Source organism: Antrostomus carolinensis, unplaced genomic scaffold (genome assembly GCF_000700745.2).
Source record: "Antrostomus carolinensis isolate BGI_N321 unplaced genomic scaffold, ASM70074v2 scaffold935, whole genome shotgun sequence".
NCBI classification, from domain to species: Eukaryota; Metazoa; Chordata; class Aves; order Caprimulgiformes; family Caprimulgidae; genus Antrostomus; species Antrostomus carolinensis.
The window spans coordinates 49507-68941 of NW_010315468.1; the positions used below are offsets into that span (position 1 = coordinate 49507).

Genomic DNA, 19435 nt, shown 5'->3' on the forward strand with positions numbered 1-19435 from the left:
TAGCAGAAAAAGCTGCTCTAAGTCCGGCATTTAATAGACCAAAAGATAATTTAGATGAAAGATGCATCAAAAAATAGATCAAAGATAATTTAATCAACGAGGTTGTTAAAGGCAAAGATTTTACTTTTTTTTTAATTTATTTAAAGGTGAGCCTCAGAAATAATTTTTGGTCCCTCCAAGACTAAAATCACCTAGGCACTTCTCCTCTTTTCTCCATACCAGGAGAACCCAAACCTTCCTGTGACACAAATAGGTGTATTTCCAAATCCAGCACCTGAGAATCTGAATATGTAATATTCTCCAGTGAATCACCTGGCTGTTCTGAAACGTTTCTGCACTGCCATGACCAGCAGTTGAAATGATGCTAGTTTCTGTAAAAGGAAGGAGAAAAGTATATTTCATCAGGTAGGGATGGATGTTGTGGAGAAACAGGGGCCTTTCCACTTTTCCTACCTTCACCATTTTCTTTCTGCAGAACATCTGAGCAGGGGCAAGGGAGATGGGTAAAGCCATTAGGGCAGGTAGAGGAAGAATGTGTAAGGTGATGCTACACCGAGCAGTGAAGCTACACGGCTCCCTGCAGTACGTAATGACAGTTGTGCTAGTCTGAAATACCTCAATTTACAGCTGTGCCAAGTGCAGAAGGCAGGAGCTACAGTCGGCTGCTCAGAGGAGCGTCACCGTCCGGCACCTGCTATGTCTCCATTTTACGTCTGGAGCCCATGTGAGCCCTGCAGTCAAAAAGCTCCTTTGGGAGAGAGGAGCATATTCATATTTGTTCCAAAAAAATTAGGTCTTTTATTTAAATAAAAAAGTGATTTTGCTTTGGTAAACTCCCCACATTTCCCATTTCTTCCCCTCCTGTAGAATACTTGAGCTGCAGTCAGGCCTGGACCAGTGGATACCAGCAGTCATTTTTACTGGCAAGCTCACCACGTTGTGGAACACCCAAAGCTTTCTCTAAGTAGCTATTCCACACGCATACCGTGTAGGTAGTGATGAGCAAACCAGATGACATGTATGCCTTCGTCTGGTGTCAACCAGGGGACCGTATTTGGCAGTCACGAGTGAAAAATAATCAATTTCTTAGTGACTGCATAGCCATACAGGCTCTCTGTCCCTGCTCCCTCTTCTCTGGATTTCCCCACAGCGCCTTGTGCACGCGCTGTTTCAAAGACACGCACCCTTGAGGGACAGGACACGAGCTGGAGGATCGGGCAGGCCGCAGACGCTGCCATTTGGGTCGGGTTGCTCTCACACGGTGGCAGGGCAGGTGCTGGTGCCACCATTTCCTAGGAAACCACTGGCATGTGTGCGGGGCTGGGGCTGGGTTTCGGGTGGCAGCTGCGGCCGGACGCGGGTTCAAATCCCCGTTACCCAAGCGGACGGGGACAAGGAGGGCTCCCGGCACTCTCCGCCAGCGTTATTTTTCAAGCGTTGGCTGAATTTTCCCCTTGAGCAACCCTCACAAGCACGTGCAATAAAGCCACCCTGCCGGCCGCAGGGCGCGGAGGTTCTGCGCCTAGGTCTCTGCCGAGGCACGCTGCAGAGGTCTTGCTGGGACCTCGCTACGGATCGGCTGAGCAGCGGTGAAGAATAAACAGTGCTACAGCTGGAAAAGCAGCTTACTGAAGATGAAGGTTTAGTTATAGTTGAGATGTAGCGCAAACATGAAAGACTCCAAGTTTCCCCCAGAAGGACTACTTGAAGTAAGATTTAAATCGATGTCACCCATGGGGATTCACACAAAGATAGCCGACTGGAAGCACTGAAGAAGTAAATTATTTTATCTGAGAAGGAAAAATTAAAGGAAGGCGATTCTCTAAATGCTAGAATTATTACAATATGCTAAACAAATATCTTTGCATTCGTAGTAAATACATATACATTGATATGCTCTGAATTAATGGTCAATTTAACATGCATGCTAAATTTTACGCAAAACAAGATTCTTAATTCACTTGGGTTAATAAACATAAAATTCTGATAATTACAGATACAATAATGTCATATGAGCACTTTAAACATATGCTGTGGGAATTAAATCCTGGCTATTCCTGCCCACTGAGGACTAGTTTTTAATCTTCGATGCATGATATGTAGTAATGGATTTTATGAGTTGACTTTTTTAAATTTGATGATCAGGTTAATGAAATTTATAATGATATTTTTCACACCAAGTTCAAAATAGTAGTTAACTCCTTGGCAGAGGAATTCAGATTGGACATGTAATGGATGTACCAGCAACTGCTGGTGTGAAAGGATTAATCATCATTTTAGACTTTTATTAAATTAGATAAAATGGGATAGGCATGAATCAGAATATATAACAATTAATCATTGGACTTTATTGAGTCTTTTAAAAATCTTATTTGCTCCTGAGTTGATAACTAATCTAGGCCATTCTGTACCAGTTTGACAAACTCTCCAGATAATGACTGTGACTAGAACATTAATAATATCGTCATTTAACAACAAAATATTTTTTCTCTAAGTGAATTAGGTTTTTTTCACATTTGAGGATGCTAAAGGAAATATGCCCGTCTTAGTCACCCCAAAACCTTGTAATTCAGCTTATTCTTTGCTATTGAAATCTCTTACTTTTATATATTTGCTTCTTTTTTGAAATTGGATATACCAGAATGCACAACTGACCAAAACTTTTGTTATATTCAACAAGCATTTAATGTAAGTTGTTACAGGTATACACACTGGAATCGCTAGAAAATAAAAATTACTAAACTTTTGAAGTTTATTTATTGATCACTGAGAACCACCCCAGTTAAATTACCATAAACCTCAACATCACAACAACTACTAATCCAGCTAATAGGAATTAAGGGAGATGGAAGATACATAATAAGCATCTGGGGGATATGGAATTTATCCCATGAGTGTAGTAAAGAGCTCATAATTTAAGAGTGCCAAAACCCAAGTGCATCATGAAGGTCTTTCCTCACAAGTGACATTAATTGCATATCCCACAGATGCTTATTACATATTCTATTTATACCTCCAAGAAGAAAAATATTCATTTAAAGTTTAAAGGTTTAGTACTGCTTAAACACAATGTAACACAGCTGTCTCATGATGTCACAGGGAATATCAAAGGCTGCAGCACAGAGTCATAATGGAAGAAATAGTTTAGACAGAAGATAAATCCGCGTTTCGGTGGGAGAGCTCAGATGTACAGTAAAGCACAATGTATAACTAAATACATTGGTTCGATATGAGATTACACCATTAAAAAGGTTTTTCTGATTACAGTTATTGAAATAAGAAAAAGGAGAATTAAATCTATTTCAATTCTTTTAAACAAATTTTCCTTGTATGTAACATGTCAAACCATTAATACTAATATATGAATTGCTAAGGTCCAAGATACCATTATCTTTTCTACTGTTCAGTCTATACAAGTATAAATGTGTTGTCATTAAGGTTTCTAGATATTAAGCACATAGGAGTGTTGCAAACTTTCTTTGGAAATTATTTCTTTTCTTCTAGTGCCTGATAACTCTTTTGTGATTTCCCTCATAGATAAGTAAGACAATTAGGAGAATTCTTTGATTCAAGATGTCCCATGTACTTCTAGGTAACTGTATGGGCATTATTAAAAAAAACCCCTAAACATAATATTGCTGATTTTGCATATCATTCCCACGGGTACGTTTTAGGAGAAATGGAATAAACCACAAGGCCCAAGCTTAAACTCCAACTGCTCACACATTATTTACTTATGTAAGCTGTAAACAACTAAGGACTGTGTTTAGATATTATCTGGAATTTTGATTTAAGCACAGTAACAATACTTAATAATATACCATATATTACACAGTTCTGGTGCTACACTGCACACGTGGCTATGTGTATCGATTTATCCAAAGTATCAAAATATTTTTTACAAACTTCTCCAGCTCTGCTAATATAAACCTGGGAGCATTATTGGTAGGATTAACAGCAATCAGAAGCAGGGGGAGTTTCATTATTTATATTTTATTACACTATATTATATTATGAACTTAAAGGACAGAAAACATGAAATTGCTTTTCTCCCTCCCTTTTCTCAGTACCAAGAACGAAATAAAATACATTGCTTGTATGGCATTCAAAGATCACTGTGTTGGACACTTTTTCAGACTTCAAAGACAAAAAAAATTATACAAAGGTAATCAGAGAAAGCATGCTAACATGGTCCTAATTTCAAATAAGGTCATGAGTAAAGAAAAGCAGATCATTAAAAAATATAGATGACGATGTAAAGGCCTATAAAAAGAGATGTTCTCTCATGGACTTCCCAAGCTTATGTTACATTGGGTAATGTTGTTTTGCTTCTTTGAAATTTGGGAAGAATTACTGCCCTGTTGTCAATACATTCAATACTGAATAACAAGGTCTAGGTGCATTCAATGCCTTCTTTCCTTATAAACAGTGCTATCTGGAAATTCAAGGAAGCAATCAATGGCAGTTGATATCAAGCTGCAAATAGTACGTTAAGAGTGTTTTCAGAGCAAGAAAATAGAAGAGCAGTACCCTTGGCTTTCTGTAAAAACACAAGCGTGACTCATTCACTGATTTCTGGATATGTATTTGAAACCAGCTCCTACTCTTGTCCGCTTTTGTTCTTTTTCACTAGGCAATTCTATTTTGCAGCGTTGTGCATAGATTTTCTCTTGCCAAAATGTGTGGGGCCTTTATGCTAAGTTATATAACTTAACCCTTTAGGGCTTTGTGCTATTACATTCAGTACAAGGGGTGATGAAAAATTCTCATTATTTTTACAGTATCAGTTTGGTAAAATAATTGTATTTTTAGAAACGTTTCTCAAACATAATTTCTCACTCTTTACCTAGACTAAAATATAGTAAATTCATACAATATACAAAAGCTACACAAAACTGTGCACCCTAATCAACAGCACTACTCTTAAGCAACCTATTCCTGTGACCTGCGTTAATGGATTTTATTCTTCAGATATGGCCGGCTTGCTTTAATATTTCATAAGATACTTTTAAAAATTCTTGCTCCAAACCACATCAGAACCAGAAAAGACACTCAAGGCATGCACCTATTTGGAACAAGACTTTTTTTTTTATTGCTGAAGCTTCTATAACTCTAGCAAGATGTTGGAAAGAGGTTTACAAGGTCATGGAGAACTACTATCCAGCTCACCCATTTTAAAAGTTAGGACAGTCAGTTGTATTATTTTCAGGGCAGGACCTTTTCCTGCTGCACACACTTCCAACATCGCTATGTATTTATCCAACTCAAGAACTCCCAATAAAACAACTGTTCGAGAAGACTCAGAATTTATAATCCGAATTATATAGGCTGTCTGCAGAATTCCCCACCTGATGATTAACATGTCCTCCTAGGCTGAGGGAGACTCAAACTGAAGACTGTGCTGTCCCTGAAGCTGACATCCCACACCTTGAGGTTGTTCACTAAGCATTGCTTTTTTTCTGGACTGCAATTCTGTGTCATTCTTCTCACCACCCATGAAAATCCAAAATGGCCTTGTTTGTTTTGACATAGAATAACAATGAAATGAGTTTTTTTATGAACTCTTAACTCCTGTGCTTCCAACAGGCATATTACTGTGCATTTAAGTATTTCATGCTCATTTGTTTAAAGATTTCAAAGAAAATTCTCTCATACGCACTACCCACTTGATTCCAGTTGTGTTTAAAGATGACAGTATAACTTTTACATTTTACAATTTAGGTGCTAAATTGTGTTTACTATCTCTTGCCACCACTCTTGTTAAGCATGTAACCTTTTCGTATTCTAGCAGAGGCTCCTCTTTGTGCATCTCTTTTTTATGTGCCTTTACAGTGCACATGGTTCCCTTCATTACTCTTTTATCATTTCTAAAGGTATGTCTTCATAGGAAAATAAAGGGTGTGCTAGTAACATGTTTGCATGCCCGTTCAGGTAGACCAGGTAAGAATAAGCAGTGAGGATGAAGCACTGGTTAACCAAAACATGAAGTAGCTACAGGGCTGGATTCTACAGGAAATGCTTTGGTTGCCAGCAAGTGCTTAAGTCTGAAGTGCTGTATTTTGCCTACTAACATCATGTTAACAAGGGCATTTTAGCACGGTTTCATTTTTTAGACATATGCTGAGATAATCTCCTCCTGCAACAGTTACTTGACCTACCTATTAACTTTTCTGTACCAATTTCCAACATGAGTTTTCTAGACCAAGTTCTGTGTCACTGAAAGAAAGAGCGATGCACTAAATTAAACAGTACTGGTTAACCTGAACAGCTGATGTGATTTAAGTATAAAGAAAGAAATAAGTAAACACTTGACATATGGAACTTTAAATGCCTTACTAGAGTAGAACTTCTCCATTCATTGTTCACCTTCTACAGTCAATAGCTACTAACTACAAAAATAAAAGGAAAAAAAAAAAAAGACAAAGCCTTCTCAACACCTATATATATTTGTACTAAATTTAACACAGGTTTCAGAAGATATTTATTCTATTCAAATCCACTGGTCACTAAGCCTGCTCATGTTTAAAGCCAACAGATTTTTATTTTTTTTTAAAAGGTATGTGACAAAAGTAAAAATGGAAGCTTTCTTGCTGGTTTCTTTCCCAGCTAAAGATAATTCCCTGTACTTCATATGGGAAGCACATCACCTGCATCAAGGAAAAACATAATGACAAATCTGCATTCCATCCTCACAGCCATCCAGTACTACTCATTATCATCTCAGCACATAATTATGTGGCAGGAGAGTAAAACTCAGATGAACACTTTTGACACCTCAACCAATCCTTCATTCTGTTTATAGAGTGGGCTTTTACATTATGTATATGTTAAACCCCTAAGTCTAAGGTAAGACTAAAATACTATTTGTGACAGTTGGGAAAAAGGATAAGATTGAATGTTCATCATACTGTAATTTTCAACCTAATATACAACAAGAAGCAGCACAAAATGAAATACACATTTTTTCAATCAACAAACCAGAAGGCTTTTTGAAGAAACTCAACAACGAGCAACAGATGTCTATCATTTAAGAACACAAAAGGGTGCAAAGCCTCACTTCAAAACAGAAGAAAACCAGCTTCTAGAGTTAAGTAGGATTTGCTTGCTGCCTGGAAGTAAGATACCTACTCTGATGCTTCAAGAATTGTCCACATTTATTTGCACAGAGCAAATCCTTTGAGTTAGTAAACCATTGCAATACAACTGGTATGTCAACAGTAGGTGAAGCAACCCCTCTCTCCATCAAAATACATTGTAGCTTTCTCAATTAGCTTCAGATGTGTTTTATTCTGTCACCTAACTTTGAATTTACGGGTTTCTTCTTACAATACTTTTTTCACTACGCAACATAGAATCTGTAGTAAAGTCTTCAGATGTCAGAGTCCGCCCTCAAAAGCTTTTATCTAAAAATCCAGTGGACTGTATCTCTTCTTAATTTGTGGGACCAACAGTGGATGGTAACCTTTCTTAGAAAGGACTGTTCAACTGGCATTAAATCCTTAACAAGTCCTCTGTTGACAGACAAGCTAGGATTTATATTCCATTAAAATCTGCTTTATATGTAATGCTTTGTTTAAGTCAAACAGAAAATAATTACTGGAAATCAACAGCAATATCAGTTACTAAGTTCAGGATTAATTTTGTGCTAGATATTAAAATGAGAATTACTTTGTTCAGGAAGACTTTGTATTTGCTTAGTCTTAGCCATTGCTAAATACTCATTTATTTTAATAGCAAGGCCAGATTTTGGTGGTTCCCCTACTACATGCACAATAACTCAGAGTTGCTTTCATTGTAATTGCTGTCCAATTAATTAATAACACTGGATTAAAAACTACAGAGGAACTCTAATTGGTTCGGACCATGCCATATATTATTTCTCTCATTTTTTTGGTGAAGTGTGAGAACCCAAAATAAACCCAGGCACCCTGGACGATCTGTAAAGTTCTCCTTAGCAAGACTGATCTTTGATGTACTTTTTCTGGAGATCATGAAGATTTCTTATTCTGATGACTAGTGGGATTTTTTTTTTTTTTTCTGGATACAATGAATATGATTTATGTTCCTTTACTGCACAGGTAAGATCCTTTAAATTCTCCCTCCGGAGACCAATATGGTTATGGAAAAGAATACTGCCTGGTACCATAATGGCATGGGAGAGAAACTGAAACAGGTGGATGCCCCACAGCAGCGCTCATAGCAAAACAACTAAGAATAGTAATAGTGGAGCAGCACATCTGCTGTTGACTTTGCTGTAACACAACCTTTCCAATGCTATCTTCAAATCTATGCTTGTGCCTAGTTACCCTGTAACCCAGATTGTATCTTTCTCTTCTTGGTTTTTTTTCCTTTCCTTCATGAGTAGGCTTCTTCCTGAAGTGTAATTGTGGTATCAGCCTGAAGGGCTGAAATTGCATCTTGAGCTGCACCAGGCAGTACGTCTATCTGATTGATTATCATAAAGCAGAGTGGCAGCAGGAGGCAGTCATTGGCACCGAATGTTCTAAGAAGGCCTTTTTTGTACTGAGATTAAGCTATCATGAAATATTTACGCTCACTTCTGCACGTGCTTTACTGTTGGGTGGATATGTGCTTAGAAAGAGTTTGCTTAACCAATATAATACTGCCATCAGTGTTATGATGCAGAAGCTAGTGAGTTCATGCCAACAGTTAATTTTTGTTCTTAAATAGGGCTTTTTACACTTATGCTTTGTCATTACCTTTGTGTGCATTATTTCTATACAACCATGACATATATATTTACATGATCTACCTGTACTTACTGCATGTGGTTCTATGAGAATTTCATCTGATGCAATATAATTCATGTTGAAACCCTCAGTTCATAAAATAAAGTAGTAATAATGATATTATGTGGGACTTTTACAATTGATTCATCTTTTCAATGAAATGTAAAAGAAGTCCTCTACCACAAATTACTATAAATGGAAGAAAATGTCCTAAAATACAGATATATGAGGACTTTCCTCAAACCTTCTCCTTTCTCAGGATTGCAGAGAGCACAACTTGCTTAATTTGCCACTGCAAACACTGGCCACTGCAGAAACTGCAGAATGGTTTTGCAATATTTTGTACTTTAACATGAATTAGATGTAAGGGTCAAAGAAATTAACACCAGAATACCATTTAATCTAGGACATTAATCACTGTTAACTCGTCTAATTTTACAATTAAACTGAATATTTAATCTGTCAACCCTTCAGAGTATCCAATCCTTTTGTTCTATCTCAGCATTTTTTTGGTTTTATTTAGAGAAAAGTTTATTATCAGGAAGCATGTCACTGACCTATTAATGTAATCAATTCCATTTAATTTTAAAACTATTCTCATGCTTTACTTTACAAAGTAGAAAATTAGATATGATTAGATAATATTTACAGTTTGGTTAGACTGTATGGAATTTGAAATGCTACCAGGAACATGAAACAATGTTGTTCTGCAAAACATTATCTTAGGGTCTAAAACCAAGCCAGAGATGTGGCAAATAAAGATGACTAAAGAATGATATGACACAAAGCCTTTATCTCTCTATTGCTGTTTCCATTTCAGCTGATATTAATAGCAGCTGAATAATTATCACAGGGATACGCAGCAGGCGGCTGCAAGTGAAGGAATGTGCGGTCCAGCTACAGAAATGTCTGTGCTAAGGGTGCTGCTCTGTATGACACCAACTTGAATAACCAGAGCACAGTACGGCATAGCCAGGACCCTCGTATACTTTGCTGTACCTAACAAGGTTCTCTTTCTGATCAGCAATGAAATGAGATAGCCAGGTTATGTGAAGTCTGTTCGCTGATGCCCTCCAGAAGATAAAGAAATCCACACCCCTGAGCTAAAACTTCACCAATGTAAATCACCCAGAGAAAAGAAGATTTCTTCCAAACTGGCAGCACCTCCCAGCATGCAGCCTGGCACACCAGGCTGTGGGTAATGACACCACAGTTTGCAGAGGACTAACTGATGAAGAAAAAAAAAGTATTTTTCACATTGATATGACAAACACTACAGTAAGTATGCTTTTCCACAAAACCAGAATACAATCTTTGCACTACTGGACAGAAAACAAAATTAATGAGTCATACCACACATATGGAAATGCCAGTTAAAGTTGGTCTTGTAAGCAGGTAAGCATAATTTCATGTGTGTAACTACATTTCATTTTAAAGGACAGTTTCTGAACATGGAAATGTAGCAGCAGAACAAGTTTCTCTAGTGTTTGAAAAATAAAAGGACTATTTGTAAACATCAAAGGTTGAAAACAACTGTATGAAAATACAAAGAGTAAATAAGAATTGTTTCTACCTTGCCACAGAGGGTTATAGAAAGTTGCAAAGTATAAAATACTGTATTTTTGAATAAGTAAACTGTGTAACTTGTTCAAGTAAGGGGAGACTACCACTAAATTCAAGCCTTTCATGTTGTTACTTTTCTCCAGGAACACCATAATATCTTTTGAGGGAAGTTCCCAGTCTTCCTTCTAGCATTTGTGTATTTTTGAGTGATATTAAGGTTGACAGATGAATATTTATTGTTGGCAAATCCAACCAACTTCAGCAAAACAATAAATTCCAACAAAAAGCTCACAAGAATTCTGCACTTGAGTTATGTTTAGCAATTATTAATAACATATTACGTTTAAGAAATGCTGTTTCTAGTTCAAGAAATGTTAAATACAGGAAAAGATCCAGCATCTGAGACTGTCAGCTGGCTCACTACTGGAAATTACAATTCTGAATAGTTCAGGCACCATTAAAGAAGAGAATAATACCACACAGTCGTGTTTCTTTCCCTTCCTTTTCCTCCTGTCCCCTATATTAAATCAGAAATCAGTGAAGGATATGACCTCATAGGCAACCTATATTCTTCTTCTGCCAATGCAGACTTATTCTCTATGATCTTTTCAAAGCCTGTCTTTAAAATATTTTGAAGGTTTTTCCTTTGTTAATTTTGATACATTATTTTACAGTCTAACAGCTCCCTGTTAGTAAGGTTTTCCTGATAGTCAGCCTGAAGCTCTCTCTCATAATTCATTCCCTTAACTGTAAATTTCTTTATTCAGATTCAGTTCTATTTATGCCATACCAGACTGCACCATTCTTCCATTATTATAATGTCATGTTTTGAGCTAAAGTATAATTTTTCTTTGAATTATTTCTCTTACTGAAAGGTAAAATCATATACTGAAGTGAATACCTACAGTACAAATTATTTTTGCCCCAAAATATCTGTCTGCAAATTTCTGAGGTTTATGTTATTTTCTTTTCTGTGTGTTTTCATAAGCCTTTATAAAAAAGAAAGACTGTCTTTTTGTTTTCCTCGATCTTTATACTGCCTACTTATTCATTACTACCCCTGAAGTTTATTAGGCATGCTTGCTTTCTCTTCTAGACTATGAAGATATTTAAAAAATACACGGCTCTACACTATACAAAAAATACTGTAATAGGACAATCTGTCCTCTTCATACTTTTAATATCTTGACTTTACTTGGCTTATTCTTCCTCTCCCTGTAGTCCGTTCCTATCAAAACTATTTAAATAAGTTTTGTGGAATTACATTTATCTTCCTAATATATGTTATTTGGAAGTTTGGGACTACTACTTAGTCTTAGTTAACTCTGCTCTTGAGGGTACACTATGTCTCAGCATTTTTCCATTTTACTATAACATCAAATTAGACTTTAATGTTAAGTATTGCAGTTATGGCCTGACATTTACACAGTTACCTTTTCCCTCCTTTTCCACATTTTCTATTGAGTTGTTGAATGTAATTCACAATCAATCACATTTGGAAATTCACACCTATAAATGAAACCTTTTTTTTTTTTTTTTTTCCATTTAAGCTAAAGCCAACCTTATTTTAAATCATTGTAGAAAGTAAAAAAAATAAAATTAAAAGTGTCATTCTTCTGTCACTGCAACTGCACATATGGCTTGCCAACTCTTTATGGAATGATCAAAATGAAGCAAATGTCTAGAATTCCAGACAATGAAGGCAAAATTCTTCCTCAAAACTACAGTCAATTCACAGTTACTCCCGGTTCATCCAAGTTGCACGCTCTGTATTAACCCAGACTGACTACAGCAGCCATAACTGGTTTGGAGGCAACAATGTGCAAACACATGGACAAGGCCACATCCAAAGTTGTACCTGGTGCAATGAGCCCCTGTGGAATGCAGTGCACCATACACAACCAGCTGGAGAGACCTGAGCCAGTTTAATGGAAGAAGGACTAGCTGGGCTGACTTTGCACACAGACACTTCATCATCTCCATGCCTTAACTTTTACCACACCCCACCACACCTGTATTACCAGGATCTAAAATCCCGTTATTACAATAGGGGAAAGTTCACTGATACTGAACTGGTGATAAAATTAAATAAATAAATAAATAAATGCTAATAGTTTTCCCCTTCCCCTCTTCTTTGTGTCCTATTACCCCATTTCTTATAGGAAAACCACAGGCAGAATATGTACTTGATTCACTGCACTGGGAGTCTTCGTCAAGTTCTCTAATACGTAGCTGAATGCACTTTCTCTGCACTGGGAATGCCAGTGTCACAAATACAACAGTGCGGTTTCATTTAATGTAATGCTGCCAACTGAGTAAGTTCTAAGAGATAAGAAGTACTTCTTTTCAGCCCCATTCCTCTAATCTTAAATTTAAGGGAAAAAAAAAGTCCTACTATAACAAAATAAAACCAGAACGAATTAAATTAAATAATGCTTTGCTAACACTTACAGTCCATAAATCTGTGGAGCAATTTCCAGTCGGTTCAGATGCATGTACAGCTCAATATCATGTTTCTTCAGCAGATGATCCTGAATTTGGTTTACCTTTGCTACAATTGCAATAGATGGGCCTAAGTCCTGTGGCCTTGCAAATGGCATAGGTGTAATCATCACATCTTTCTCCTGCAGACACAGAAAACGGGGAAAAAAGAACATCCCATGAAGTCTTATTGTCTACAAGAGATTTGTTTTGTTGTAAACACTGGCTTCCAAATAAACATAAAAATATTAATAAGTAATTTCTTTTCCAGCTAAAAAGAAATCTCAAACATCCACTTCTGTGAAAGGTATTGGGGGATTCCCCTTTCCAAGCATGCCAAGGTTCAACCCCTTGTTCTGCATGTCAGTTTTTATGTGTGTGCTTTACTTTTCATGCTCTGATAAAGTGTTGACAGCTTTATTTTACCTTTAATATCAGCAGCCTGAGTCAGTCCAGAGCAAAGCAGATGAATGGTAACTTAGTAGAGAACATACGCCCTCACAGGACAATAAATTGCATACCAAATAGTAAATAACTTATTTTCAAACCATCATTTCTAAACAGGCTTCTCTTGCCTAGAAAAACTGGTGGCTGTACCTCAAAATCTACAAAACTTTGACAAAGCATCAGAAAATTTTTAAAACAAAAAAGAAATAGAACAGTGAGATTAACTTGATGGTTAGAAGGTAGTCAGTTTGACCTATAGGTTGTGCAAACTATGTCATGATCTAGAACATGACACACACCAAGTGAAAACAGAGGAAGAAAACTACCGGAGTATTAGCATCCTTGAACCTGATACTGCTTTAAGTTTGTTCTTCTTGCAAAAGAGTGAAATATCATTGAAAAAAAAGACAGAATGTTAGAAAGAAATGCAGCAAGTAATGAATGCCACTGAGTAGGAAACATGTAAAAAGGAGGATGAGAAATGAAAAATAAGAAAGAACAAGTTAAATCTATCAAGAGAAAGACTGGGGAAAGGGAAATGGAGAATTAAGCCATCAGGAAAAATGTTGGAATTATAAAAGAGGGAAAATTGTAACAGTAAGAAGAGAAGATTTTGCAATGACTTTGTTGCAATCTGTCATCATGGCTCTCTGACCTGAAAGCTTCACTTTAAAAAACAGTTATTGTTTTTCTTCCCTTTGGTTCAGTATATTGATAGAGAAGCATTATCAAGGTCAAAGGGTTAATACTTTCAGAAGACTTCATTACAGCTTAAACTGTTGAAAGACAAATTCACTTGGTTCAATACAGTGAAAAGCACATTATTTTTAACATTCAATAACAAAGAAAGGGGTTTTTTTTGTTGTATAAACTACTGCCAAGGTTGTTTCCTATGGTTATAGTCCCTCTATAACATCATTCATTCGGTATCAGCATTTTAAGAGGAAGGAAGAGAAGTACCCATATTTCACAATCATTTACAACATGGATTAACATTCAAGTGGGCTGTGAACATTTGATAAATTCTACTAAACCCCCTATTTTTTATGTTGATCTTCTTTGCCTGAAATATTTTTTCTTAATTATTCCATTTCTGTACTGCATAAAATATTGTATATGCTGAGCAGTGATTTCAGGTAAAATGTTTCTACTTAAGGATCAGATTGATCATAAATTTTATCTTAAAATCTGCTTAATTGTTGCCTTGCTATGGCAATTGCAGCAAAGGGACTGATCTGTCTATTATGGTGCGGTGGTTTTGCCATGCTATTGTGGTACCAAGACATACTCATTTAAAATGCCCTAGCAAATTGCTTGACAAAAGCTCCTTCAGATTGTCAAATAAAGCTCACTGGAATGGCATCCTTTCATTCAAAATCTTTTCCATTCTACCAAACAGAAATTTAAAATATCTGGAATGTCGCTACTTACTTATATACTAAAGTTCTTCACAGCTGCAGGTACAATGAGAAAGGATATTTCTCCTACCTCCTTTTTAAATTATTCTAGTAACTTCTTTATTATCAAATCAGGCAGCCTTCTTTTCCCCCTGATGTTTGTTTCTCCATTATATGGCTTTTCTTGTTGTTGTTTCAGACCCATTTCATTATTTTCTTGGTCACGTGCTAGAATGCAAAATACTGAAAACCAGTATCCACTGATTTCCTTCTAACCTATACAGAAAAACACTCTTAAATGCCAGTCTATTGCATTTTTTTGCATAAACATATCAATTTACTTTTGAAACTAATAACAAAAGTCTGTAACTCTACATATACAAAGACTGTGCATGTTCCATCAGCTGGTACACGTCTGGGGTATGAACTTTATTCTTGTTTATTCAAGTTGAGTTTAACTTGAGCTTGACCACTGCATGCACTCGTAACTCTGATGACTCAAAAGATCTGCATTTTTAAGTTTTTCTTGGTTATAGGCATAGATTCTTGTATAGAAATCTCAACATTAGAATCTTTAACTTAGTTGAACTTGCAATATGAGAAGACTAGCTAGTTACTCAGATTAGCCTTTACATCATTAGTTATCTGTGGGTTTAAAGCCATCTTTACAAAATTAGAAGACAGACTCTTAAACACTGGCTCAAATGTAAAAAGATTCTGAATATCAAAACTAATGCAAGCTTCCTCTTACGGAGGAGTGCCAAAACCGGAGTTATTTGTCACTTGCAGCATTTGTGCACCTTGGCATAACGCAGCACTGACACATTGCTGACTGTCAGACTGACTGACTATCAACATGGCTAAGTGCATCAAATAATATATGCTGGTTTGCCATTTTTAAAAGCATGCGATAAGTAAATTGTATCCATCAAAATGTGGTTCATCTCCGAAATTAACCCCATTAACAGAAACCTTCAAAGTGTGACAGAATCTGTGGGGACAGCAGTTGCAGTCAATCAGTGCCTTGACTGTCCATGCCTCCTGATTTGGTGCATTCCACCAAGAAGCTTAGTGGATGACTAGAGTGCACATGATATGTCTGTTGCCTCCTCTCATGCAATTTTGTTGAGAAAATTACAATAAATTGCTGCAAAAAATCACATCAGCTGGTGTGAAAGAAACAGCCCAAACAGAAAGATGCTCAAATAAACTAACACAACCAAGCCGTCAAAATGTTTAACTAGAAATGACTCACAGTGCCTGTGCCTAAAGCACAGAAGTGGACAACATGAGTCTGTGCCTGTCCTGGTTTTTAGCTGAAACAGCTAAAAACAGGGTTTCTTTTTCAGTAGCTAGGATTGGGGGGCAAGGAAAAGGAGGCTTGTAGGTTGAGATAAGAACAATTTAATAATAGAGAGAAAACTTAAAATAATACTAATATTAAAATAGTAGAGATAATGATACCAGTAACAAAATATGCAAATAAGTGACACCCAATGCTGTTGCTCACCCCCTCCTGACCGAGCCCGGCCCGTTCCCAGATAACGATCCTGGAGGAGCAACAATCCCAAACCAAAACCACAATCCCAGAAGAGCAAGAGCCCGAGCGAAAGCCAGAGAGAGACAAAAGAGGAAGAGACACTCACTAATATAGTGGACATGACGGGATATGATATGGAATATCCCATTGGCATATCTAACTGTCAATTAAGTTTATTAATTTAAATATTCTTCACCTCCCTTAAATCTTGTGCTTGTGGACTAACAGAACACAAAGTCTTTCACTTCCAGTGACAAAAATGTAAACATTGGTATGTTCTAAGTGTCTCGCTCATAGCAAATCCCAGGCTGAAAGCAAAACGCAGAACAATTCTAGGTACTGAAAAAGAAACCCAGCTCTGTTTCAGCTAAAAACCAGGACAATGCCCTTGCCCATACTCACTATATATTAAGTTTCCACATGAGACAAAACACTTGTTTTCTTTTTATGAGCTTCTAAGTCTTGGAAAACATTTGAGCGCATGGGTCTAGTCACCTACAGCTAACACGAAATATAAAAGATTAATCCCAAAGGGATCTGGTTCACAATACAAAGACAAAAAGAGGGGCGGCTCAGAGATGTGCTCTACCGTTTACAGGACAGCATCACATTCACTTCTACGAACAGTTTAAATACGGATACCAGAGAAATGCAGCTGAAAAATTTAGATCCAAGTATTAGGAACCGAGTCACCAAATCCTGACACAACACATTACCTACCACAACACAAACTGGAATGGCTGGCAGTCGATACTAATACCATTTATATATTCATGCATTTAGGAAACAAATGCTACAGCAGTAAAGAGAGGCTAGGACATAGTACAAGTATAAAACATGGACAGATTTCTCTCATTAACCACGAGGGAATGGAGTAGCTGGAGAAGCTCCTCTAATGGCAATTGGGAGTAATGGAACCAACTGTTAGTGGCTATAAAATGTAACATGTCTCTCGAAGACATGCTTTCATTGCTTCCTTTGTGAAGATTCAGACTTTATTATGTAGCCAACCCTCAAAGTCATGACTGTAAAAGGCATATGTACAAGAAAGGATGATTAAATATTATACATGTTTGCAAAGAACAAGAACAAACAACTAGATATTAATCCACGAGCTTTGCATTGTTAATTTTTTATGCCACAAAAGGACTAGAAAGGGCAATGTAAACTTTTACCTTCTACCCAAGCACTGGAAATCTGTAAGCAGACCTAGTTATTTCCCGGAATAAAATTCAGCGTCAGACTTTACCACCTCAGAAATTGGAACAAATACATTTGAATACACTGAATTCTGAAAAGCTACACTCAGAGAAATATGTCTCACAGCTTTGTTGTTGGAATAAAAGTGACTATGTAATAAGTTCATAAAATTTGTATCTCATATGCTTTATCCTTAGTTACTGAGAATTATGTAAAAAAACAAATCCAAATAGTCATTTGTAACTGTAGATAGCTTAGGCCAAGATACCAATACTCCATATCTAATAAAATATATGCACAGATACATTTAAACATTTAAAGAAAACAGAAGTTTCTATGTGAGTCCTGAGTGAACAGCTTTTTCTTCAACAGACAGGCAAAACCACCTCTCAAATTAGTACTCCCTAATTACAGTTTGCAAATACAGGTTTTGGTACACATGTGGACATCCAAACCCAACCAAATTCTTATTAATTTTTTGTTATCTCTACATACTCACCGCATGGTCTATGTAAAAAACGCTGAAGTGAATCAAGCTGGAACTAAGTTTGGAGGACAAGTCTTTTAGGATATAACACACTGAAAGTCTTGGCAATACCTGTAACATGGCTATGTTTTGCTAGAGCCTTCCACATACACTCTATCACACACACCATTTTTCAGAATTAAAAAAAAAAAAGAAAAATGTAAACAGGGATAGAGACAGGAAAAAGTGTTTAAAGGAAATCTTGAGCAACTGACTGGGGGAATTTTCCCTCATGCCATACAGGAAAAACGGTTACAGGTAAGGATTAGATGGTTCCTAGAAGGCCCCTGGCAAAGAAGAGCTCTGTAGAACTAAACTCAGAACACAGAAAATGCTTTTCTATGAAAAGGAGCAACATATCTAATACAGTGGTGTCTGTAAAGCTACACGGGAGAAATGAGGGCACAGATATTCCCTCTATTTCAAATACCCTGAGGTCAAGAAAAAAAGTAAGGAAATGGAGTGATGAAGTCAGGGAAAGATGCACCCTGACCTTTGATGGACAGTCCATGAGTAAAGTTTTGATTTCACAGCAAATTGTTTGTATTGTAAAAGGTTTTAAACAATCCAAGCCTCAATACGTTAAATCCTGCCTATATGCATTGAATTAATATGACATTTGCACAGGTTTTGGGCACATAGATGCACCTATGACAGGCATTCTTTTGAATGCTACACAAGAACTTCAGTCATACCTAGGAGACTCTGTGTTTGTACATTTGGCTTTTGATTACCAAGTGATCTTTCAACACATAGGAACTCTCAACTGAAAGACTTTCCACAAATGCTTATGACCAAATCCTGAAGAACCTCTACAGAATGTAAACTTGGTTGAGACTGCTTTAACCAAGTTGTTTAACAGAAGGTGTCTTATTATCTTCGAATTACTTCAATCATATTAAAAATCACATTTGCTTAAAAATACAACAAATACATTTTAGAGCAATACTTACCTTCTGACTGTCATGTTCAAAAGTTGAAAACCAATGTTCTGCAGTTTTCATGAGACGTGTGAACATTGCACTGAAGGGGAAAACCCAGAAACTTGGTGTTAAATAATGTATTATAAATAAGAGCAAATTAAAGGTAAAGGAAGTTGTTAAAACTTACTAGGCATCATGTTCCAGATATTCAGGATTCAAAAGAACTTTCATTTCCTCGCTGAAAAAGGCAACAGTGAACAATCCAAATGTGAATGTTTATTTTTGGTCAGCGTTCTGCATGTACTATTATGTATTTATAAGCCAACTTTCATATAAAGTGCAAATGAGAAAACTAGCCTTTTTAATTAAAAAGAGCAACTCCATTGAACAAATGAAGTCTTTCCTTTTTATAAAGATCAAAAACAAATTAGCTGCCTTGTCTGCACTACAATGAAGTAACCATCTAATTATTCCAAATAACAAATTACTGAATGTCACAATGTATTATTTGAATATGCTTGATCTAGAATAATTGATTGCTGCACAATCTATCACTGTTTGTCCCAAACAACAACAAAAAAAAAGGTTACTGGTCAAATATGCAGTAT

General features: G+C 36.5%; 1 protein-coding gene across 1 annotated transcript in view; it reads right to left on the reverse strand.

The window, feature by feature from the left end:
* The window catches only part of TBC1D5 (TBC1 domain family member 5), a gene marked incomplete at both ends in the record, with an annotated part of 62427 nt that overhangs the window by 35119 nt on the left and 7873 nt on the right, over positions 1–19435 (reverse strand). The window contains 3 exons of the mRNA XM_010167939.1: positions 12765–12937; positions 18858–18927; positions 19015–19065. Coding sequence (XP_010166241.1) covers positions 12765–12937; positions 18858–18927; positions 19015–19065 — 294 coding nt within the window. The remainder of the gene's footprint in view (positions 1–12764; positions 12938–18857; positions 18928–19014; positions 19066–19435) is intronic.